We start from the raw sequence: 25,774 nt of genomic DNA, 5'->3' as shown, positions 1-25,774 counted from the left end.
AATTTAGTTATATTTATATAGTTGACCACGAATTGATTGATCGAAATCTATATGTCATCTCTTCTTTTCTGTTTATTAATCAATCCACTTGCTGGTCAAGGTCCATATCGTTCTTATTCTTAGCAATGGTTGCGATTTTAAATTCATATTTCTAATCTATCACGATGGTTTCACACCAGCAAGTGGAGACCAAAATAGTAAACTCCGAAATGATTTTAATTTATAGATTTGTATAATTTTAAGGCTTAAATGCATTTGGTGCCCCTGATGTATTTCAAAAGTGCAAATGATAATCCTACTCTTTTTTTTGTAAACGTTTGTACCCCCTTGTTTTGAGAAAGTACACCGAATGCCCCTCCGTCAGGTTGACGTTAAAATCCTAACGGAGGAGCTGACGTGGATATTACCCTCATTCACGCTCTCTCTCTTCTCACTCACTCGACATCTCTCTTTCTCTCTTCTTCTCCAAACCCATTTTCCTCTTCTTCAGATACAGCACCATGAATCATCACCCTCACCATGTTTCCCTCCTTCCTCTCACGCCAGCAACCACCGCGTTCCAGCCGCCACCACCGCTCCCTCCTCACGCGAGCCAGAGCACCACCACCTTCTCCCTCACGAACCAGCACCATCAAGCCATCATCTTCCTCTTTTCCTTACCTCTGGTTCAGATACGAGCACACCACCAACGTCCAGCACCACCGCGAGCACCATCATCACCAACATGATGAGAAACAACAGAGAAATAGAGGAGAAACCAAACCCTAGCCGCCACCTTCAACCTCCGATCTCCGGCGAACCGCTCACCTTTTGGAGAAACCAACACCATGGCTAAACTCCCCTCATCATCCGCTTCAAAACCCCTCAATCAATTTGACGATCGGCCACCGTCACTCCGGCGACCGCCACCACCGCCACTGGCGTTTCTCCGGCGAGCTTTGTTCTGAGAAAGAAGACCAATTTCTTGAAGCCTTTGTCATTTTTCCTTTTTTTTTTGTTTTTAGTTGATAAAATCCACGTGGCATTAGAGAAAATAAAGGAAAAAGTAAAAATAATATCCACGTCAGCTCCTCCGTTAGGATTTTAACGTCAACCTGACGGAGGGGCATTCGGTGTACTTTCTCAAAACAAAAGGGGTACAAACGTTTACAAAAAAAGAGTAGGGTTATCATTTGCACTTTTGAAATACATCAGGGGCACCAAATGCATTTAAGCCTAATTTTAATAAAAAAATTGTAATTATGAAGAGTGGTATTTTTTGGCTGCTAATGGAGTTTCATAAACATGTGGTCATTACCAAAGGGATGTGATGCTTCATTTATCGTCTGGAACTATTAGAATGGACTGACCACTTCTTGACTCTTTGTTGCAAGTTATCAATTAAAATGTGTTCACACATGATGTTAATGATACATGGCATTGGAAACATGATGTATTAGTGAGATTTTTAGTCCGTTCAGCTTATGCGATCTTGCAGCAAAATTTTGGTAGTGTGTATAAGCCGTTTCTAAAGCTCATTTGTTCTAATGTGGTACTGCTAAAAGTTTCTAGCGTTTAGTTGGAGATCTTACTTGAGCGGATTGCATGCAAGAGATAATTTGTTGCGAATAGGGGTAACTTTTATGTAATTATGGCCATGAATCATATTGTCATTTGTTGTTCTCTTGTTCAGTTTTTCAATCAATTTGACAACAAACTGTCTTGGTGTTTACAAACGCTTCATAATTCATACTGATTGACCATAAGCTCGTGGATAGAGCATCCAACTATAAGTTGGTAAGTTTTATGGATGCATACTCAAGTACAATTAGATCCAAATGCAATCTTTAGACAAAAAAAAGACAACGCTCAAGATCAACCGAGTTAATTACTACTACCAAGTGATGCCCTTTGGTCTAAAAAACATATGAACCACATATCAGAGGCTAATGGACAAGATCTTCCATAAGCAAATATAGAAAAATGTTGAAGTATATGTGGAAGATATGATAGTAAAGTCCTCCCAAGAATAGTTTCATAGAGGAGATCTCAGCCGAGACTTGAGTGATATCAACTGAATCTGGTCCAATTGTCATCTCTGAGTGTACCTAGCCACTGTTTATTAGATTGCTTTACAGTATTAATTTAGTTTGTGTTGTTACAGCTGTGTATGACATGTACCTCACATATTGTACAAATCAAGCTTTCTCCAAGAAAAATGTGTAACTAATAACTTTTACTTGACAGTACTTATTGCAAAATGTAAATGTTCTAAGCCATAAGAATATGTTATGGCTGCTATTTTAGGAGACGCATTTTAACTTGCTAAAGTGGTAGCTTCACAACCATCATGCACACATGCCAAAACATCTTTGTAAGACCTTGAAATGGTGAAAGAATCGTAGACATTTCCATCACTGCTTTTCTTGTACTCAAAGAGGAGAGATGAATGATTGAATGCAGTCAACTTGACAAACCCAAAGTCGTAATCTCTGACAAGGCTCCACTCTGGGGTTTTTTCGCTGAATCTTGACAAATGGCTCCCTGCCCCTCCAGCAACAACATGAATTGTTCCATTTACAATGCCAGAATAGTGAGACTTCTCTGTATTTACACATTTGTTCTGCATATGTATTCAGTTTATCAGAAAGTCAGCATTAACATGGAAGTTATTAAGAAAATCACCAACGCAACAGTAGGAAAATATAAGTTAATGCAAACTGAATGAGCACACATCTATAGAGATCACTTCAACAATTTTGAAAAGGAAGAAAAGCACATCATGAAAAGCATGCTATGAAGAAAATAAATCATGAACTTAGTGTGTGTTTGGTTCCACGTTTGGGAGCCTTGAAATCAATTCTTATTGACCAGAATCACGTTTAAGTGATTATATAGATGTTTGACAATCAACTTATAGAATTGATTTTAGTCTCTAAATCAATTTTAGAGAGAAGTTAGAGAGAGTAGTTTCTGTGGTGGACATAATCAATTGTAGGATTCATAACTGGATTTCACATCATTATTCTGTAGAAATCACTTTTCCGATGAACACATCCAAACATTAATCACTTCACTTCCAACTCACTCTTACCCTCATCAATTTTTCCAAAACTAATTCTGACTACACTGATAAAAAAACGCTTTTAAATAAGATCATGGCATGTTTGGCTTTTGTTCTTACCTGATAAACGGGGCATGTCCGTTCGTAGTTATGGACATGGCCATAAAATCCAATATCTACTTTGTATCTCTGCCAAAGTTTCTGCAAACTTTCCCTTCCCATGGGCTCTTCAAATGACCCTTCCGCCCCATAGTAAAAGTCAGAGGAATATCCAAGCACACGATGAGCAGCAAAGATCAACCACGGTTGTTTTTGTCTGTCTACTGTTGCAAGGCAATGCTCAATGAATTTGTACTGTTCAGATCCTTCCCTCCAATCATGTTCAGTGTCAGCTATACAGAAGCGAAACATGCCATAATCCGTGGCGTACCTGGAAATTCAGAATCTCTTGTTTTACTATTTGGATAACAAAATATGAAAACACGATACTTACATCATTCGAATTATGTACTCAATATTTTGTGTTCAAAATAGCTCATAGTAAGTGTTTTACTAAGATAACTTTTGGGGAAAAAGAAAAATTTCCCTAAAAAATTAATGCAATCCAAGTATTAACATAATCAACTGAGCAGAATTTTACCAAAATTTTGCTCTGTTTTCAGCTGGAACATAAAACATGGTCTCGGCCAAAACTCCACATTCGCCACCTGAATCTGTAGTGTTATAAAATGATCCTGTGTTGGGCCAATCACGTTCATGATTTCCACTGCAGGATGATTACACAATCATTGTTCAATGTATAAGCAACACATGAATCTAATTAAGTGTCAATGCAAGAAGGTATGGACAATAGGACAAACCTGGCGATCATATATGGCACTGTTGATGCAATTGGTTCCACTTGAGCTGTGAATTGGTCCCACTGTGAGATATAACCGTTTGCATATGTTATATCTCCTATGTGGAAAACAATGTCAATATTTTCTAAATCCTTGATGAGGTGATCAGTGGTGTTAAGTGAACCAGGTTGATAGTCACTATACTCGTTTGATCCATCACGCTCGGCCTGAAGCATAGGAAAAAAAGTGAATCCTTTTCCCATCAAGAATTATGCCTAACAGCCCTCATCTTGCAATTTTATCATTTTAACTTGACCAGTTAGCCGTCTGATGAGCTCTGGTTTACATGGATCCCAAGTTTTCAATTCCTTTGATTACAGTATTGAACAAAACTGACTTCCACCAAGTAGACCAGACCTACTACCCTTCCCCCATCAAACATAAAAAGAAGGAAATTTTAAAAGAAAATGATATAATAAAAGTGAAATTATTTCTGGCTATTATGGGACAGAGAGCAGCACGGGAAATCAAGGCAATGAAGTTTCTTTTGGCAAAATCTTAATAAGATGATGACATCTGTGGTAAGTAGCTTCTAAATAAAAGCTGAAATCAATCAATTTCTTCATACCAAATTGCAGGGTGAAAAAAGAAAGCTTCTGCAGAACACAAGGGTCTGTAAAAGAAACAATTGTAACCTAGTGTGGACACCTGAGGTACGTAACTAAGAAAGTAGTTTATGAGTATTTAAATATTTCAATCCAACAATGTCCAATATATTAATATTGTCAGCCAACAGTTTATATGATCTTCAAGATTGTAGTATAGAGATATTGGATAAATTTGTAGTGTAGAATGTTCAAATGAAAAGCTTGAGTTATTTTGCTCATAAAGCCATCAAGGGTAATACTTTGAAACATTTAACATTACCTTCCCCATGTCACCAAATATGACAACACGCTGCAGTGAGTCCTGTCCAGGATAAGGTGATGACTTGAATGAATATTTCTTGCTCCAAATATATAAACCATTAGATAAACGATGCCCTAATCGGTATGAATACCTGAAAATATATATTTTGAAAAAAAAAAAATTATGGAACAAACTCTGCCACTTCCTCATTATGGTATAAACATAAATTGATATCTGAATGCATACACTGAATTTGGCCACAGATTTTTTAGGAAACTTGTGTGTATGAAACCAGGGTCACGCCAACCAACGGTACTTGCAGGTGAACCTGCAGAGGGAGAGTAGTAACAGAACCACGTTATGGAGCACAGCTAAAGAAGAGAAATTCTATTGAAAACGAGATCCATTTTTTAATGAATTAAAAAACAGCAATAATACTGAGGTTCCAAACTCAAACATATTGTGAAGAAATGATTAACATTCCAATATTTAGTTCCAGGTGCACAAGAAAGCAATAGCTTGCCTTGCCATGAAATTTTAACAAATTGTATAAAAAAATGAGAAACAAGATTTGGTGGAAATTCAATCATGAAAAGTATTACTGGCCATGGACTGACATCTGCTAACTGAAGCACAAATCTAATATGACTTAATTTTTCGTTCTTTTTTCCCCTTGTCCTCACACCCTGCAGTTCATAAGGTGCTAATCTAGTATAACTTTCGGGAAAATAAGTTTGTGCTCCATGGTATATTTTCAAGGCGCGCTATAAGGAACATTATAGAAACCAAATTATTTCAGTTTATTCAATTTCAAAGTAATTAATGCTCATGATGAATCTTAGTCAGGGCTCATAAATAACAGAATGTCAAGCAGAAACCCTGCTGATCATTTAGGTTTCCTGAAGAATACTAACTTGCATGCAACAAAAACCCAATGTAGTGCCATGCTAAGCTAATTAAATAAATCATACCACACATGCTGCTGCGACCAAATGTCAATGTTCCAGCAGGTGACTGCACTGGAAATTTTCCCTCAAGACCCCACTCAACGAATGGTGTAGCATCATTTATGTTGTATCCACTTGTCCAGGTAACTGTCATCTGCACAAAAATCATGAAATCAGTTTAAGTAGTCTGAATAGTGGTTCCAGAATGTTTTAAAAACATGATAGCATCTATTCCTATTCCTAGGGCATCGTATCAAAGCTTAGGTAGTCTGATGAATAATGATATCTTTTCAAAAAGCTATCATCACTTTGGGGGGGGGGGGCGGGGTGCAAAATTTATTAAGAAAGCTTAGGATTCTTGTTGTTATTAACTTGATGTTTTCTATAAAGGAACTACATCACTGTAATAAAGCCATAATAAGAGGAACACAAGTATCGTTCAAAAAACAAAAAAAGAGGAACACAAGTAATTAATACTATTACTTGGGTGAGCATCATATAAGAACCTCAAAGCATCAAGACAAACTTACTTCATCCCAAGACTTCCCTTGAGCAAGACGTGGATACAGAGGTGCATTAGGATTGACAAATGATATGGAATTGGAAACTGATACAAGTTTAGGCTGCAGAGCTCAATCAGATGATTACTAGTTAGCACAATAAAATCTTATACAATATTCTAAATAAAGAACAGATTGAAGAGGAAATAATAAATCTAACAACAGCTGAAAGATTCCTGTACGCACATTCTGAAGTCCTCCTGAAAACAGCGCAAAAGAGAAATCTGCGCGTTGATTGATCAACTGCAACTTGAAAGAAGCTTTCCCCGTCTTCGTATATTGCGGGTCGGAGTAATTCACAAACTTGTACTGGCACAAACATTCAAATAAATCACATGAGTAATGCACAACTTAGAAAGTTAACCCAACCTGCACACAATTCAACCATACCTTTATTGGGGCTGTGCATATATACGGAGTCTGTTCCTTTGGATCATTTACAGGAGGACAAGTTGAAGAGCTGCCATTGAAAAACAAAAAGACCCCCATTTAGTTCTTTTAGCAAACATTATATGTGCAGGATTTAGAAATAATAAGATTTGAGTAATGCCTGGTTGTGAGTACTTTGTTATACTAAAAATACTCAATTAAATTCCAGCATAAGAAAGAAAAAGAGAGATGTGCATTAATTACTTGAAATTTGCAGGAGAGAAAACTCCCAACCAATCATCTGCAGATGGATCAGGGTAATCAATATCTAGAGTGACCCATTGTGTATCCTCACCCTGAAATTACACACATCAAATCAAATATGTTAGAACAGCAATGCCAATAATTCCGTTGTATTGATTCGTTCTGAATACAATAATTAGGCTCTGCGGCCTCGCCGCCTGCCCACTTGACATTAAGTATAGTATTTGAGTCAAATTGAGTCAATTGAGAAGTAGCAAGTTATAATTACCTGAAGGCCAAGAATAGAAGGGGAGGCTTTAACGGAGGCGCCACCATGGAGCGAAACAACCGTGTTGTGAATGGCGATTCTGGAGAGTGGTTGGTCTCCAAATCCATTAGCATGAGCATGAGCATGAGCATGGGCGAAAAGTATGTTGAAGTGGATGAAACACGCTGCTGTTAGCACCAGAATGACGTTCCAAACAAGGTTCTCTTGTAACGCCATGTTGATGTTGGTGTGAATGTGTTTAATTTGTGAAGGGAGTTCAATAAATATAAATACTTATGCTGTGGGTTTGATATTCTGTTTGGATACCCAGAATCTTTCTTGGAGTTTGACTTTCTTAGATTTAATCGCTATATATCTTCACTCCGTTTTGTTCGTTAGTGTGTTTTTCACTCAACTATGTCTGTCTATCATGTTACAAGGTAAGATGATAAATTTGTAGGTTTTATGAATTTATCTATATGAATATGAATATGAACAAATGATGAGAAACAATAATTTGAGGTGGGAAAAGGATAGACATGACTATGACTATGACTATGACTATGACTATGACTATGACTTGAGAGTTGAGATTTTTCCAACAACCGGCCTCTCGGGCGGTCAATAGGACCTGTTGGGGGTCGTTGGTTCTAAATTTGAACTTCAACAGTTTTTTTTACTTATCGTCTTAATTATCAAAACCATAAAAATCCTATTTGTTTTTTTTTTGTCCATAAATATCCTATCTGTTTACAGTTATTAAAATCTGTTTTTTGTTTATAGTAACCTGGTTTTAAGAATCGTTTTTAAAAATAGTTCTTAATTTTAGTTTTTATAGCTAAAATATCAAATCATATATGATATTTTTTCGTTTATAGTTTTCTAATTATAAATTTTTAAACGTTGTAAAGCATTTCATTTAAACAACTAAACAAAAACAGAAATAAAACAAGTTATTAGGCTCGATCGGGGTGACTTTTGGTTTTGTGTTTTGAAATTTTAAAAAATCAAAATTAGTTTTCAATTTTATAAATTTAAATTTTTTTTTGTGGTTTTAAGTTTCAAAAACGTGTTGTCAATTTTGTAAATCCATAATAGTTACAATAATGAGTGATAGCGGCGACATAATAATGGAGGGACTAGATAACAATGATGGTACACTTTCGATGTTACTTAACAACAGTGACAATGACGATTGTGGTGATATCATCAACGATAGTGGTGGTGGGGGAGGTGGCAACAGTGGCCGGGTTGGGGGTGGTGACGACATTGGAGGTGGTAGTGCAGGTGGTGGTGCCAATATCGATGGCGGTGGTTGTGGCGGTGGAGGTGGTTATAGTGGCAATGAAGGTGTGGTGGTGGAAGGATTTATTTGGTGGTCATGATGATAATGGTGGTGGCAGTGACGTGGTGGTTGTGGCGGTGGCGATTGTGGTGGTGGAGGTGGTGGTTGCAGCGGAGTCGGTGGTGGAAGTGGTGGTGGTAGTGGCAACGGTAGTGGTGGTGGCGGTGAAGGCTAGTGGCTAGTGGCAATTCATGTGGAGGTGGTGGTGGTATAGATTGGCGGTGGCAATGATGGCGGCGATAGCGATGAAGGTGGTTGTGGTGGCGGCGATGGTGATGGTGGTGATGGCGGTGGGTGGTGATGAAGTGACATGCCATATTTTGTGGTTTTGAAAAACAGGCTAAAACGGTTTTGAAATCAATAAAAACTCACTTCAGCTCCATTTTTACCAATCACGTTTTGTTTTCAAATTTGCATTTGAAAACCAAAAAATGAAAGCTGGCCACCACCCCAAACAAGAAGTTTTAATAACATGTAACCCACCATGAACACAACCACCCTCCTCCACCGCCACCACCATTACCACCGTCACCTCCGCGAAGAAACTTCTTAGCACCGTTATGGTTTCAGGTTATGTTCTGTTTCTCTTTTCCAAGTTTAACCCTAAAGAGACTATCACTACGTAACTTTTTATCACCCTAAAATTGAAGGTGTACATAAACCGCCTCCAAAACTGCCACAAAGTTAATACTAGCAGCGGTTTACGCAGAACTGCTACAGAATATTCGCCGCTTATAAAGACCTAGTTTCTTGTAGTGAATAACTATATAAAAACAGTAATGAAGAAACAAAGCATTTCAAAATAGAACTTAAGCATTCACTTGCATAATAAATTAATAATGCACAATAAAAGCATCATATATGCCTTACATAACAAATAAAGTTAACATTATTCTAATGCTAACACATGAAGTTAACTTCTTTTGATTTCTTTTAAGTAAGGAGGTCTAAGGGTTGTGTTGCAGACTATTTTGTCTAGAAGACTTCCTCTTTCACTAATCGTGTTTGGTAGAAGAGAGGCTTTTGGGTCTTGATTGCTTTGTAAGCTCTGATGTAATGGCCTCTGTGCAGCTTTCCTAATTAATATATGTGTTTCCCTTTAAAAAATGTTCGCATATAAAATTGATAACATAAGATAATAATGTGTCATGTCACGACGAAAGAATTAGTCACTGTTGTCGGCGGTGGATACCCTAAACTTAAAAAAGTATGTCTTGTTTGCCCAAGAAGACTAAGAGAATAACATAAGTTTTGCACGACTGAGAAAATTATCTTTTACATACATTCTATGGGGAGTTTAAACCGCTAGAAAGTCAAAGAAACTCCCAACATCTTATATCGGTTTGGAAATTGCGACTAAGAATAATGCTTCATGGATGTTTGCAATAAGCACAACTATTAACCTCCGTTGGAATGTACTTTTTTGCGCGCATCTCACTTAACCTAATGTGATTCCTAACATTCGCTATGATTTAAAGGTGATAGATGAAACTGCACTCCAGTGATTAAGTTTTAAAGTGCACTAGTATTAACAAAAGAGAAAAATGTACATGCACAGGTTATGTAAAATATTTTTACATTGTTAATCAATCAGATTCTAAGGTTGTTGTCACACCAACTAATTAAATTAAATACTTTTTTTCCACATCTTTACATGAGGTTGTCTAAATCGCTCATGTGTCAACTTAAACCATCCTCATGACCCATATTTTTTATTCTTCTTATTATTAGTCCACTAGTATAAAGTTAAGTTACCCATATAGGTGATTTAAACAATCTATATAAAATTTGATTAGTTGACGGTGTAAGATCTTTTAAATTGTTAGTGCATATAAATTATTCTCTTACAAATATATATAATTTAATAAAGGACAAAAAGTAATTAAGGGATCTGAAATAAAAAATAAAAAATAAAAAATTAAGGACAACACAAACACGTATATATTTTGTTGGTTACACTTAAAAAGTATACATGCGTATGTTAACTTCATAAATTAAAATATTAATGGGGACAAAAAGATATTAATGGAGATAAACCTAATTTTTAAAAAATCATAAGTATTTAATAAATTAGTGTTAAAATTTTGCAATAATTTAATTTCTTAATACGAAGAAATATTGCACCAAAAAAATACGAAGAAATATAGATTAAAATTTATATTAATTAATTACAAAATGCCATTTGAAAATTTATTATATATTATTATTAGCTTGTAGTAAAAAAATGAATATTGTCCATATACATTTTTTATTTTGGTGAAATTCTCCATATAAATGATTTCTTGCTTAAAAAACAAAAAAAAAAAAAACCAAAAACTTTTATCCTTAATTCATTCTTTATTTACATTAACCCTGTCTTGGGAAATATTGAATGGTTGTCCTATGATAGTTTGCTTCATTTGGAATGCTAATAGTTGTCCACAGCAGGACGTTGATTTGATCTCAAAATCAGTCACAACGGAGTTATATAAGAATGTGAAAACAGAGAATATTTGATATTTTTTTTTTTGCAAAACAAAATCATTCATGAGAGAAACAATGTTGTCATCCATTTTTCATGTGTTATTGCCCCTTCTTCTTTTCCTTATGCTGCAGGAACCTACCCAAGCAATCAAACAGGTAAGTCTGTAATATTCAACATTGAAATTGGTTACAAGTTTCTTGTGACTATGGAAAACTTATGATATTATTGATGCTGTTACTCATGAGTCATGATGTATTGTGTCAGTTCAAGTTTTCATATTTTTATTTGTGAACTGTGGTCTAACTAACATTTTTGTCTTTGTTTTGTTAGTCTTATATTGTGTACCTAGGATCACATTCCTTCGGTTCAAATCCCACATCAGTTGATGCTGAATCAGCCACAAACTTCCACTATGATTTACTTGGATCTTACGTTGGAAGGTATAAAAGAATTTAACCACAAAGTTATCTGTTCATGAAATTCTCAGGTGAGAAAATCAGAATGAAGTCAATGAACAGATAATTTTTTTCTTTTTTTCTTATGCACATGCAGCACAGAGAAGGCAAAGGAAGCAATATTTTATTCATATAATAGATATATTAATGGCTTTGCTGCAGTCCTTGATGAAGATGAAGCCGCAAATATTGCAAGTAAGTATCAGTTTCATGCATTTATCTCACATTTATTAAACTGCATATTAAGGCAAATAGTTATTTCAGGGGAAATGTTTTATGGCACGAACTGATATTCGTCAAAAATCCACGAAGGTGCTTATCTCTTTGATTTATATCTTCCACATCTATTTTTTCTCGGCAACTTAGTAAGAAAATACTCCACCTTTCAATACAAAGTCGAGATTCACCTAAAATGCCAGCAGCACCAATGACAGCAATGACACACCCAACCATCACTTACCACACACATCCCTTCATCATACCATTCCATTACCATGTTTGCAACTCTCATAACCCAGCCCGGTGGTGATTATTAGGATTAGGATACCCTCTTTATATTAATAAAATAATAAAATACCACTGCAGCATTGCATTACCATTTTTAGTTATTTAAAATTGACAAGTTCAACATGTTCGTTGGATTCGTCGGCAGAAGGAGTCGTTACTTCAGTATTCTAAATATTTATTTCTATTTGGTTGATGCAGAGCATCCGAATGTAGTATCAGTTTTCTTAGACAGAGAACATAAATTGGCCACAACTCACTCATGGAATTTCCTTGGTATGGAGGAAAAGGGTAAAATTCCAAAGGCATCAATATGGCAAAGATCACTAGGAGAAGACATCATCATTGGAAATATAGACACAGGTAATCAATGAAGTATGGAGAATTTAATTTCTTCATATCACTTGGAGCTTAATTTTTTCTTCATAATCGATTTTGATCATGCCCAAGGGTTAGTGCCCCCTCTTGTTATAGATGCAGTGTTTTGTTATAGGTGTTTGGCCTGAATCCAAGAGTTTTAGTGATGAAGGGATGGGTCCAGTCCCAACCAAGTGGCATGGAAAATGTGAAGTGGACAAGAAAAACAAAGACAAGTTTCACTGCAACAGGTTATTCTTTTACTCCTTCAAAATCTTCTCAACACTGTATTTAAATTAATTTTACTTTAGAAAATATCCCAAATCTTGAATATTTTACTTTCACTATATGTATGTAGGAAGTTGATTGGGGCAAAATATTTTTACAAAGGTTATCAGGCATTCGGTTTTCATGGAAAAAATATTTCATATGCTAGTGCTCGCGACTTTGATGGTCATGGTACACATACTTTATCAACGGCGGGAGGAAACTTTGTTTATGGAGCAAGTGTTTTTGGCAATGGAAAGGGAATCGCGAGCGGCGGGTCACCAAAAGCACGGGTTGCATCCTATAAGGTGTGTTGGGGTCCAAGTGGATGTTTTGGAACAGACATTTTGGCTGCTTTTGAAGCTGCCATTGGTGACGGCGTTGATGTGCTTTCGATGTCTATAATTTATAATGTTACAACCCCTGTCAACATTTTTGAAAGTGGTATATCCATTGGATCCTTCCATGCAGTTTCTCATGGCGTAGTTGTTGTGAGCTCTGGAGGAAACTCTGGACCTTCTCCTAATACCGTATGCAACTTGGAACCATGGATGCTCACAGTTGCTGCAAGCACAATTGATAGAGAGTTCTCGAGTTATGTCACTCTTGGCAACAAGAAAATCCTCAAGGTATTTTAACTAGCATACATTGTCTTTACTTGCATTCAAGAATTTTCAATAGTACAATTTCACATTCTATAATCTCTTTTTAGGAATTTGATTGTAGCTTTACACCCGAAATTTCCAATATTAATTGCAAGAACAAATTAAGAGTCATTTAGCATCTCATAATTTACCTTGATCTTGTTCTCTCTTTGATAGGGAGAAAGCCTTTCTCAGTTTAGCCTATCATCTGGGAAGTTGTACCCATTGACTAGTGCAGCTGATGTCAAAGCCCAAAATGCATCTGCCATAGATGCGTAAGAATACTTATACCAAGTTGACATTCTTTAATAATTTTCAATCTATGGTAGTGGATATTCTCTTAAAATTTTGTCAATTTTTGTAGCATTCGTTGCAAGAACGGAACTCTTGATCCAAATAAGTCGAAGGGGAAAATATTGGTTTGTCTTCTAGGTGATAATACTAGAGATAACAAGGGTGTACAAGCTGCTCATGCAGGCGCTGTTGGAATGATTTTGGCTAATAACAAATATGCAGGGAATCAAATTACTGCTGACCCTCATGTGCTCCCTGCTTCACATATAAACTTTGAGGATGGTAGTTACATTTTTAATTACATCAACCATACAAAGTAATTTTCTTTCTCATGCTTATTATATCTTGCTAGTTTTGACTCAAAAGTTAGACTAGATAGTAGTTTATATTTTGCACACGTATAATCCAGGTCTCCCCAGGCTTACATTTCTAGAGTGCAAACAAAACTTGGTGTAAATCCATCTCCAATTATGGCTGCATTTTCATCAAGGGGGCCAAATCTTCTTGAGGAAGCAATCCTCAAGGTTTAGTCTTTGATTTTTATTAATTTTAATCATCCTGTAGGCTATCTTAATCATTAAGTGATTGTAACTTTTTTCTGCTTCAGCCTGACATCACTGCACCAGGAGTTAACATTGTCGCTGCTTATAGTGAAGCTGCATCTCCAACAGAAGAGTTAACTGATAAGCGCAAGATCCCTTTCACTTCAATGTCAGGCACTTCAATGTCATGTCCTCATGTTTCTGGCATTGTTGGGTTGCTTAAATCTCTTCATCCGGATTGGAGTCCGGCCGCTATCAAGTCAGCAATAATGACCACAGGTAAATGAGATTGTTTATATCTAAACCTGAGATTATAAAATCATGTCATTCAATTTCTTATACATTTTATTATAAAAATTTCTTCTTTTTGCAGCAAGTACCAAAGATAAATTTGGAAGGCCGATTCTGGATTCATCAATGAACGAGGCAACTCCATTTGCTTATGGTGCAGGGCACATTCAACCTAATCGTGCCATGGACCCGGGACTTGTATATGACCTTAACATTGATGATTATTTGAACTTCTTATGTGGTCGCGGCTACACGAGTTCCCAACTTAAGGTGTTTTACGCCAAGCCTTACACTTGTCCAGAGTCATTCAATATAGCAACAGATTTCAACTATCCAGCAATCACAGTTGCTAACCTTCTCTTTGGACATTCAGTTAATGTTACTCGTACTCTTACCAATGTTGGGTCCCCAAACGAGTATAGAGTGCACATCAAGGCACCTCCACATGTTTTAGTTTCAGTTGAACCTAGCAGATTAAGCTTTAAAGAAAAAGGTGAAAAAAAGGAGTTCACAGTTACATTGACCTTAACGTCGCCAAGTGAGGATTATGTCTTTGGAAGGTTGGTTTGGACCGATGATAAGCACCATGTCAATACACCTATTACAGTTAAGATGCATGCTTGCCACACTAGTGGATTTTAGGATCATGTGCATTTTCCTATCAAAAGTAGTGTTTTTTCTTCTTCTTTTCATTACGGAAAAAAAGGCTTCATTATGATGTGAGTTCTATTATTTTTTCTAAAATTCGAATATCCTAATATTTTTTTCAAACTCTTCTCAATACCATCTATGCTTAAACAAAACAAAACCCGACTATTAAACGTAAAAAATTAAGAAGACAAATAATTAATTTTCATGGTGATTACAGTACGATGTTTTAGTAAGTGGGTGTTTGGTTTCACTTCTCCAATAAAAAAAAGCTAACCAAAAAACCACATTAAACAATAAGTTATGATAATAACGTACTTTGCTGTATGAGCCAGACATTGCACATACAAACACGCTAGTGGAAAAAGAAAATAGTGAGAAAAAACGGGAATATAGAATGTTCGATAAGGATGGGCTGTGATACATGTGAATCAACAATAACTTCTAGCTACAAGCCTACAAGTTTTCAACTTTGACGTGTTTACACTTATCTTTCTCTTATATTTCATTTTTACTTTTTTTTTCTTCTTCAGATTTAGCTTTTATAAAGTGAGTGAGATAAAGTAAGTATCATAATCATTAATAGTTTCTTTTCGAAAAAAAAATCATTAATAATATTGATTACCTACTTTAAAAAAATCAATAAAATAATTTTATTAACGGTTGTGATATTTACATTACTGTCACTCACTTTAGAGGTTTCAGATAGTTTTTCTTGATGTCTCTATCTTCCTTTCTTTCCACATTATTGTTGCATTTTAAACACATGCACAGAGCATGCAAGTGCAATATATATATATATATATATATATATATATATCACAAAAATAATACAGTAATTGAGACTCAATTATGGTACCAAAGAGACTAAGTCATAAAATCCTAATTCTAAAAGATATCTTTTCAGTTGTCTAGGAAGATAAAGAGTTGGTAGAATTTAAGAAGTATATGTTTGGCTTAAATAGGAATTCTAGGTAGAATACATATATTCGGGGTTATGAATCAATTACTTCACAACCTTGAGGCTTCTACAGTCCGGTGGTTAATTTTCAAAGCTCACCAGTATTAGCAAAAGATAAAAATGTACATGGATAGATATTTTTACATTATTAATCAATCAATTTTTTTTTTGTCCTTCAAGATGTTAACCTGTTCGGAATATGGTGGCGGTCCCTCTTAATAAATGACTTTCCAAAAGTTAGATCATGTGACTTCACCTTTATAGGAATCTAGCTTGCTTACCAATGGACCAACACTTTATTGTTAACCAAACAACTTTTAAGAATATCTCACACTAACTAATTAAACTAATTGCACATGTTTAAATAAGGTTGTCTAAATCACACATGGAGTAACTGAAACTATCATATGTAGTATAAAATTTCATTTATTTTTATATATAATACTATGTGCCCGTTTGATGGTCATGATAGGATATGATATGTGAACAAGATAGCAACAAGATATGATAAGAGCAGGACAGACTCTTATCCTATCCTATGTTTGAGGTGCCCATGATAAGGACATGATATGATAAGGAAAAATGAATCAAATATATTTGAATAAATAATACATTTTAAAATTGGCCATTCTATTAAATTTAATTTTTTATACATTTTCATGAATGGGTCTATATTTTAAAATAACTAAAATTAATTTAAATTTTATTAATTAGCCTATTTTATTGTTTTGAAGATAGCCTATATTTTAAATAAAATTATGCAATTAATCAATTGGTTTTCACTTAGTCGTGACACGTGATAATTAACAATAAAAGTTAACTAAATTAAGAATATTATTATTTCAAAAGTACTTTAGATTTAAATTATAAATTATTATATAAGTAAATAAATAATTTTAAATAATAGGAGATGAAAATAGAAAATTAGTTTATTACTATTAAAAAATCAATATTTGTAACCAATTAGTTTTCACTTAATTATGACACGTGATATATAATAAAAATTAAATAAATTAAAAATATTATTATTTCAAAAGTAATTTATATTTAAATTATTATATAAGTAGATAAAAAAATTTAAATAATAGGAAATAAAAATATTAAATTAGACTATTACCATTAATAAATCAATATTTGTAACTGAGTAGTCTATTTTACTATTTATGAATAATAATTTATTTATTTTTTATTTAGTTAAATTAATATTTTTATATTTATTAATTAATATGATTATAAATTATATAATATTAAAATAAATTAATTTGGAGTTAGGATACTGAAAGAAAATATATAACTGGTATCCTATCCTGTGCTATTATAACTCCCCCCTCATGATAACTTTTACACATGGTGGACAAGATAAGATAGGAGACAGGATAGTGTTATTCTATTCTGCTGGTGCAACAAACAACAGATAACAATAGGATATGATTACTATCATGTCATATAATATCTTATACTGATCACCAAACGGGCCCTATAGGTCCATAAGTTACTCACATATTAGATAATTCCTTTACAATTCGATTCATAAATATATATATATATATATATATATATATATATATATAGGAAAATGTTAGTGGTTAGTTGTTAGTAATTACAAATGTTTCTCCTCAGAGTTCGAACCAACCCTGGACCTCCATCTCCTATTTCTACCCTTAGCTCAACCAAGTGAGCTACCCCTCCCACCCATATATATAACTTAATAAGTTAAAAGATTAATGGGGACAAAAAGAATTTAAGGGAGATGAACCTAAAAAAACGTATCTTTTTTTTTTCAAGAGGAAGACTAAAGACAAAAATATTACGAAAGCGCGTCTAAATACAATGACGCAAAAATATTCGAAGGAGGATTTGTCCAAACTCGACACGCAATTTCTTCGCGGAAAGTTTGGCGAGCTAAGAAATCAGCTGCATTATTTCTCTCCCTTGGGACATGGTGAACCTCAACACTCCAACCCTTAGAGATTAGAGCTCGGACTCTAGTAATAGTATCTCGCGCCCAAAAGGTAGAAACATCCATTGCAGTACTGAATATATCCACCACTTGATTACAGTCAGAAACACAAAGAACATCTTTGAAGCCAAGCTCCCAGTCCCATGCATGAATTAAACCAGTATCAATAGCCAACACTTCTGCAAGAAATGCATTTCAATTCCATGCCCAAAACTCATTGAAACTCCTGCAATCCAATTCCCAAACTGGTCACGCACTACTGCATGTCTGCACCTGTCCCCCCCCCCCCCCCCCCTCCCCCATTCGCCTATTCGCTGCATTCCAACTGCCATCCACTGCAACTCAGATCTGCCCTTCACGCTCCATTCTTGCTGCATTAATCGGGTCCCCATTGTTGTGTTGACGACGCGAGCTCGCTGAAGGCCCAGGCCATTGGTGCCAGTTCATCCCACACATACGTATCTAACTTAATAAGTTTTCCTCTAGTAGCCATAAAAATACTAACTCAAAAAAAAACCTTAATAATTTAAAATATTTATGGGGACAAAAAGAAATTAATGGAGACGAACCTAAAAATTTAAAAAGCACAAGACAATATAAAGGTATTTAATAAATTAGTATTTTGCGATTATTTCTTAATTTGAAGAAATATAGATTAAAATTTATATTAATTCATTTCAAATTGCCATTTGAAAATGTATTTATTTACTGATCGTAATGACAAGTACCTTGGCTTCCCCATTTTCACAGGTAGGCAGACAAAGGCTCACTTCCAGTCGGTTTTGGATCGGGTTTCCCGTAAGCTATCTTCTTGGAAGAGTAATATGTTGAGCAAGGTCGGCAAGGTTACTTTGGTCAAATCTGTGTTGTGTTCCCTCAAGCAATTTGTCATAGTCTTGATTCGGTGGCTCGTAATTTTATTTGGAACAAATGAACGGCTAAGGGGATGCATCTAGTGGCCTGGGACACTTTGACTCTCCCCAAACAACAAGGTGGGTTAGGGATTCGTAGAGCTTGTGAGACCAATATTGCTATGCTTGGCAAACAAGTTTGGCACATGATGCGTAGCGACATGAAATTGTGGGTCAATATGATGAGGGGGAAGTATGTGCGTGAGAAGGATTTTTTCCAGGTTGCTCCTACTGTGTGTTCCCCAGCTTGTGTGTTGTGTGATGGCTTGACGTGCTTGATTCATACGGTAAATGGTTTTGATGCTCCTTTGCTGCGGCCTGCGGGTGATCGATGCGTCTGTTGGTGTGGGGGCTGCGAGGGAACCGCGTTGGGTTCGCTGGCAATTTCCAGAGCCGGGTTGGATATGTGTTAATGTTGATGGGAGCTCAAAAGGGATTCCAGGGCCCGCGGGTTTTGGCGGGGTTGTTCGAGATGAGGGTGGCTGCTACTTGATCGGTTATGCAGGCTTTATTGGTGAGTCAGAGATTCTCCAAGCCGAGTTGATGGCTTTGCTTCAGGGCTTAATTATTTGTTGGGACCAGGGATATCGTCAGGTTCTAGTTTACTCTAATTCAACCTCAGCTCTTGACATGGTTCAGGGGTCGGTGTCTCGGTTTCATGCTTATTTTGCTCTTGCCTACTCTATCAAGTCCTTGGTTCAGAGATCTTGGCAGGTTGTTTTGCGTCACACTCTTCGCAAAGGGAATGCTCCAGCAGTTTTTATGGCCAAGCTTGGTGCGGACATGTCTGTGGTGGGGAATGTGGTTTATACGGCGCCTCCTGCAGGCCTTGCTCCTCTTTTGTTGGCTGATAGCCTTGGTGTTCCTCATTTGAGACCTTAATTTTTCCTTTTTTGTTCGTCATCTACCAAAAAAATATATATATGATTATTAGCTTGTAGTAAAAGATGAATATTGTCCATATACATTTTTTTTTGGTGAAATTGTCCATATCCATGATTGGAGTCCCTAAAGAAATAAAAACAAAAATCTTTTTCATTAATTCATATATATGATTTCTCCCTTAAGAAATAAAAACAAAAAATGTTATCATTAATTCATTTCTTTATTTTAATGAACCCTGTCTTGGAAAATATTGAATGATTTTCTTACCATAGTTTGCTTCATTTGGAATGCCTAATAGTTGTCCACAGCAGGACGCTGATTTGATCTCAAAATCAGTCACAAACTGAGGTATATAGGACTGAGAAAACAGAGAACCTTTGCACATATCTGAATATATTTATTTTTTGCAAAACAAAATCATTCATGAGAGAAACAATGTTGTTGTCAATTTTTCAAGTGTTATTGTCACTTATTTTTTTTGTTATGATGCAGGATACCCAAGCAATCAAACAGGTAAGCTTCTCAACCTTCATGTATCACTCACTATTCATAACAAGTCTATGATATCCAACTTATGATATTATTGATGATGTTACTCATGATGTATTGTATCAGTTCAAAGTTTTCATATTTGGATGTGTGAACTGTGGCTTAACAATCATTTTTGTCTTTGTTTTGTTAGTCTTATATTGTGTACCTAGGATCACATTCCTTTGGTTCAAATCCCACATCAGTTGATGCTGAATCAGCCACAAACTACCACTATGATTTACTTGGATCTTACGTTGGAAGGTATAAAAGACTTTAACCACAAAGTTCATGAAATTCTCAAGTGAGCAAACCAGAATCAACAAATAATTTTAATTTTTTTTTCTTATGCACATGCAGCATAGAGAAGGCAAAGGAAGCCATATTTTATTCATATAATAGATATATTAATGGCTTTGCTGCAGTACTTGATGAAGATGAAGCCGCAAATATTGCAAGTAAGTATCAGTTTCATGCATTTATCTCACATTTATCCACTGCATATTAAGGCAAATAGTTATGTCAAATAATATTTATTTCTATTTGGTTGATGCAGAGCATCCGAATGTGGTATCAGTTTTCTTAGACAAAGAACATAATTTGGCCACAACTCACTCATGGAATTTCCTTGGTATGGAGGAAAAGGGTAAAATTCCAAAGGCATCAATATGGCAAAGATCACTAGGAGAAGACATCATCATTGGAAATATAGACACAGGTAATTATTGAAGTATGGAGAATCACTTGGAGCTAAATTTGTTCTTTAAAATCAATTATGATCATGCCCAAGGGCTAGTGCCCCCCTCTTGTTATAGATGCAGTGTTGTGTTATAGGTGTTTGGCCTGAATCCAAGAGTTTTAGTGATGAAGGGATGGGTCCAGCCCCAACCAAGTGGCATGGAAAATGTGAAGTTGACAAGAACAACAAAGACAAGTTTCACTGCAACAGGTTATTCTTTTACTCTTTCAAAATCTTTTCAACACTGTATTTAAATTAATTTTATTTAAGAAAATATTCCAAATCTTGAATATTTTACTTTCACTATATGTATGTAGGAAGTTGATTGGGGCAAAATATTTTTACAAAGGTTATCAGGCATTTGGTTTCCATGGAAAAAATGTTTCGTATGCTAGTGCTCGCGACTTTGATGGTCATGGTACACATACTTTATCAACGGCAGGAGGAAACTTTGTTTATGGAGCAAGTGTTTTTGGCAATGGAAAGGGAATCGCAAGCGGCGGGTCACCAAAAGCACGGGTTGCATCCTATAAGGTGTGTTGGAGTCCAAGTGGATGTTTTGGAACAGACATTTTGGCTGCTTTTGAAGCTGCCATTGGTGACGGCGTTGATGTGCTTTCGATGTCTATAGTTTATAATGTTACAACCCCTGTCAACATTTTTGAAAGTGGTATATCCATTGGATCCTTCCATGCAGTTTCTCATGGCGTAGTTGTTGTGAGCTCTGGAGGAAACTCTGGACCTTCTCCTAATACCGTATGTAACTTGGAACCATGGATGCTCACAGTTGCTGCAAGCACAATTGATAGAGAGTTCTCGAGTGACGTCACTCTTGGAAACATGAGAATCCTTAAGGTATTTTAACTATCATACATTGTCTTTACTGTATGAAAGAATTTTCAATTGTACAATTTCACATTCTATAATCTCTTTTTGAGAATTTGGCTATAGCTTTAAACCCGAAATTTCCAATATCAATTGCAAGAACAGAAATAAGAGTCATTTAGCATCTAATAATTCACCTTGATTGTGTTTTTTCTATGATTGATAGGGAGAAAGCCTTTCTCAGTTTAGCTTAACATCTGGGAAGTTGTACCCATTGGTTAGTGCTGCTAATGTCAAAGCCCACAATGCATCAGACATGGATGCGTAAGAATACTTATACCAAGTTGACATTCTCAAATAATTTTCTACCTATGGTAGTGGATATTCTCTTAAAATTTTGTCAATTTTTGTAGCATTCGTTGCAAGAATGGAACTCTTGATCCAAAGAAGTCGAAGGGGAAAATATTGGTTTGTCTTCGAGGCGATAATGCAAGAAATAACAAGGGTGTGCAAGCTGCTCATGCAGGCGCTATTGGAATGATTTTGGCTAATAACAAATCTTCAGGGAATGAAATTATTGCTGACCCTCATGTGCTCCCTGCTTCACATATAAACTTTGAGGATGGTAGTTACATTTTTAATTACATCAAGCATACAAAGTAATTTTCTTGCTCATGCTTATTATATCTTGCTAGTTTTGACTCAAAAGTTAGACTACATAGTAGTTTATATTTTGCACACGTATGATCCAGGTCTCCCAAGGCTTACATTTCTAGAGTGAAAACAAAGCTAGGTGTAAAACCGGCTCCAATTATGGCTGCATTTTCATCAAGGGGGCCAAATCTTCTTGAGGAAGCAATTCTCAAGGTTTACTGTTTGATTTTTATAAATTATAATCATCCTTTAGGCTATCTTCAACATTAACTGATCATGTAATTGTAACATTTTCTGCTTAAGCCTGACATAACCGCACCAGGAGTTAACATCGTCGCTGCTTATAGTGAAGCTGCATCTCCAACAGAAGAAACATCTGATGAACGCAAGATTCCTTTCACTTCAATGTCAGGCACTTCAATGTCGTGTCCTCATGTTTCTGGCATTGTTGGGTTGCTTAAATCTCTTCATCCGAATTGGAGTCCTGCTGCTATCAAGTCAGCAATAATGACTACAGGTAAATAGGAATATTTATACATACACCCATAACTATAACATCATGGCATTCAATTTCTTATACCTTTTATTATAAAAACTTGTTTCTTTTGCAGCAAGTACGAAAGATAAGTACGGAAGGCCTATTCTGAATTCATCAATGAATGAGGCAACTCCATTTGATTATGGTGCAGGGCACATTCAACCTAATCGTGCCATGGACCCAGGACTTGTATATGACCTTAACATTTATGATTATTTGAACTTCTTATGTGTTCGTGGCCATACCAGTTCCCAACTTAAGGTGTTCTACCCCAAGCCTTACACATGTCCAAAATCATTCAATATAGCAACAGATTTCAACTATCCAGCAATCACGATTCCTAACCTTCTCTTTGGACACTCAGTTAATGTTACTCGTACTCTTACCAATGTTGGGTCCCCAAACAAGTATAGAGTGCACATCAAGGCACCTCCACATGTTTTAGTTTCAGTTGAGCCTCGCAGATTAAGCTTTAAAGAAAAGGGTGAAAAAAAGGAGTTTAGAGTTACATTGACCTTAACGTCACCAATTAAGGATTATGTCTTTGGAAGGTTGGTTTGGAAAGATGGTAAACACCATGTAAATACACCTATTACAGTTAAGATGACTACTAAGCTTCCACACTAGTTGGGTTTAGGGTAGCATTTTCCTATCAAAAGTAGTGTTCTCTCTTCTTTTTATTACGTAAATAAAGGCTACATCATGTTGTGAGTTCTATTGTTTTTTTCTAAAATTCGAATATCCTAATAAATTTTCCAAACTCTTCTCAATACTTTCCTTAAACTAAACAAAAGTCGACTATTATGTTAAGTTCAAACACATCATGACGTTTTTAAAATCTTATTTTGATCATAACAATTTTTATAGAAGTATTTCTATAGCAAAATAAATTTATTATAACACTTGAATTTCAGGAGAAACTCATTTCATCTTATATGCTTCAACGTTCAATCATCACAAAAAGAGAAACTTCAGAAGTCACAAGACTGTTTGACAAGCAAACTCATTCAAGTCAAGACACAACTCTCTGACCGTCCAATGCCACGTCATCAGTTAGAAATATTGAAGACAAATTTTGAGCGCCAAAGTTAAAGTCATATTGCAACCAATTGTCCTATATTCAAATTAGAAGGAAACCAATTGCCCTACATTCAAATCAAAATGCAACCAATTGAGTTACTTTCAAATCTGATCACGTGAAGACTAATTTACTTTAGCTAAAGGAATGCTGACCAACTAGGGAAAAGGACAAGCCATCAACATCATATTTCCCAATTGTCTCATGTCTGGAAAGTAGTCCAAGTCTATCGCCACCTACTAGCTGACAAACATCACCTTTCCGGCTAAAGGATAGACTTGCTTCTGAGCTTGCATTTAATGAAGCTATCAACCGAAGCCTTTTGAATCGATGTTTTGATCTTATTACACAACGGCTAGAGCAACGGTCGGATTTAGTCTCACAACGGCTACAACACTAGAAAGCGAGTATATAAGGCACTCTTGAAGATTGAAGACCAAGAGAATTAATTTCTGAAAGTCAAGAACTCAAGCATTCATTCCAATCTTCTTCAAAGCATTCAAAGCTCAAGCAGAAACTTCTTAAGTGTCAAACATAAGCCTTTATTTTTGCAAGTGAAAGAGAGAACCTCGTACCTTAAAAGAGTCAAATCTCTTTATTCCTTTCTCTCTTAGATTCAAAACTCTTAAGTGAACCAAAGTCAAATCTGAACCCAAACACTTAGAGTTCCAGTGCTATAAATTCTCTACCTTTACTCTTGGACGAAGAGAAATCCTGTAGAGTGAACTAATCTTGTAAAGATTGTGGGAGAAGTCCTGAAAAATACTTGTAGGAGGAATCCTGTAGAATACTTGGAGAAGTTCGTGATAATACTTGTAAGAGAAGTCCTTGAGAATACTTGTATTGGAGAAGTCCTTGATACTTGCTAGTGAAAATCTTGGTAGTGGCCAAGTACTAGGATGTAGCCCAATCGTTTAGGGTGAACCAGTATAAATCTATGTGTGTTGATCGTCTGCCTTACTTGCTTATGTTTCTGCTGCACTAAACGGTTTACGAAAAGTCACACTTAAACGTTTTCTTAAGAACTAATATTCTTTTCACCAACCCCCCTTTCTTATGTTATTTACTTGCATCTCATATTAAACGTAAATAATTAAGACAAATAATTAAGTTGTTGTGGTGATTACAATTGGATGTTTTAGTAAGTGGGTGTTGGTTTCACTTCTCCAAAATAAATCTAAACAAAAAGTCAGATTAATGTGTAGCTTTTAAATAACGTGTTTTCACTACTACACAAAAGGCCTATGGTCACGGTTAAACTCGCCCATTTGCTACGGTTTAACTGTGGCAACAGCGCCCGTGACAATTGCTTCGCTATTGCCACGGTTGGAAAAGAGCAACCGTGGCAATATGTGACCTCTGTTGCCACGGTCCAGGGAGGAACCATGGCAATATATGGCCTCTATTTCCACGATCCAGGGAGGAACCGTGGCAATATGTGGCCTCTATTTTGGCAATATGTTGTATACAAAATACAATTCCCTTTTCGGATTTTTTTATAGTGCATTTTAAATAGGAAGGGAGGGGTGTTTGAACTTTGAACCCATAAGCAAGAAAAAAATACAAGAAAAATAAACTTGCACAAAATCACATGTTGAGAACAACAACATTCACATATTATAGCCAAGAGAACCTACATTCAAATATTCCAGCCAAGACAATAACAATACTGAACCCACTTCACTAATTTGTCCAAAACAAAACTA

General features: G+C 35.7%; 3 protein-coding genes across 3 annotated transcripts; 2 read left to right on the top strand and 1 right to left on the bottom strand.

The window, feature by feature from the left end:
• Positions 1-1,986: 1,986 nt before the first annotated feature.
• LOC130711722 (probable inactive purple acid phosphatase 27) lies at positions 1,987-7,583 on the bottom strand. Its single transcript, XM_057561441.1, has 12 exons — positions 7,200-7,583; positions 6,932-7,023; positions 6,689-6,758; positions 6,485-6,607; positions 6,269-6,361; positions 5,763-5,892; positions 5,038-5,119; positions 4,810-4,942; positions 3,904-4,109; positions 3,684-3,809; positions 3,164-3,473; positions 1,987-2,602 (listed from the first exon to the last, which is right to left on the bottom strand). The coding sequence occupies exons 1-12, from the start codon at positions 7,413-7,415 to the stop codon at positions 2,297-2,299; spliced, it is 1,887 nt and encodes a 628-aa protein (XP_057417424.1). The 5' UTR covers positions 7,416-7,583; the 3' UTR covers positions 1,987-2,296.
• Positions 7,584-11,049: 3,466 nt separating this feature from the next.
• Positions 11,050-14,983, top strand: LOC130712933 (subtilisin-like protease SBT5.4). Its single transcript, XM_057562745.1, has 11 exons — positions 11,050-11,142; positions 11,318-11,427; positions 11,540-11,637; positions 12,148-12,309; positions 12,440-12,554; positions 12,662-13,199; positions 13,392-13,489; positions 13,579-13,824; positions 13,918-14,032; positions 14,116-14,329; positions 14,424-14,983. Exons 1-11 carry the CDS (start codon positions 11,050-11,052, stop codon positions 14,981-14,983), a joined length of 2,349 nt encoding a protein of 782 aa, XP_057418728.1.
• A 5,146-nt stretch (positions 14,984-20,129) lies between these two features.
• On the top strand, positions 20,130-23,617 carry LOC130712932 (subtilisin-like protease SBT5.4). The gene is made up of 11 exons (XM_057562744.1): positions 20,130-20,219; positions 20,389-20,498; positions 20,595-20,692; positions 20,791-20,952; positions 21,069-21,183; positions 21,291-21,828; positions 22,025-22,122; positions 22,212-22,457; positions 22,551-22,665; positions 22,756-22,969; positions 23,064-23,617. Exons 1-11 carry the CDS (start codon positions 20,130-20,132, stop codon positions 23,615-23,617), a joined length of 2,340 nt encoding a protein of 779 aa, XP_057418727.1.
• Positions 23,618-25,774: the final 2,157 nt, after the last annotated feature.

This window comes from Lotus japonicus, chromosome 4, assembly GCF_012489685.1.
Source record: "Lotus japonicus ecotype B-129 chromosome 4, LjGifu_v1.2".
NCBI classification, from domain to species: Eukaryota; Viridiplantae; Streptophyta; class Magnoliopsida; order Fabales; family Fabaceae; genus Lotus; species Lotus japonicus.
This window is presented reverse-complemented; position numbering and strand designations above follow the sequence as displayed.

Excerpts from the sequence above, each read along its gene's own strand:
- LOC130711722 (XM_057561441.1), bottom strand. The coding sequence starts at position 7,415 with ATGGCGTTACAAGAGAACCTTGTTTGGAACGTCATTCTGGTGCTAACA. Across the intron at positions 4,110-4,809 it reads TATTTGGTGACATGGGGAAG|GCCGAGCGTGATGGATCAAA; the intron begins GTAATGTTAAAT and ends CCTATGCTTCAG. Across the intron at positions 3,474-3,683 it reads GAAAACAGAGCAAAATTTTG|GTACGCCACGGATTATGGCA; the intron begins GTAAAATTCTGC and ends CTGAATTTCCAG.
- LOC130712933 (XM_057562745.1), top strand. The coding sequence starts at position 11,050 with ATGAGAGAAACAATGTTGTCATCCATTTTTCATGTGTTATTGCCCCTT. Across the intron at positions 11,428-11,539 it reads CTTGGATCTTACGTTGGAAG|CACAGAGAAGGCAAAGGAAG; the intron begins GTATAAAAGAAT and ends ATGCACATGCAG. Across the intron at positions 11,638-12,147 it reads TGAAGCCGCAAATATTGCAA|AGCATCCGAATGTAGTATCA; the intron begins GTAAGTATCAGT and ends TGGTTGATGCAG.
- LOC130712932 (XM_057562744.1), top strand. The coding sequence starts at position 20,130 with ATGAGAGAAACAATGTTGTTGTCAATTTTTCAAGTGTTATTGTCACTT. Across the intron at positions 20,220-20,388 it reads ATACCCAAGCAATCAAACAG|TCTTATATTGTGTACCTAGG; the intron begins GTAAGCTTCTCA and ends TTGTTTTGTTAG. Across the intron at positions 22,970-23,063 it reads GTCAGCAATAATGACTACAG|CAAGTACGAAAGATAAGTAC; the intron begins GTAAATAGGAAT and ends TTTCTTTTGCAG.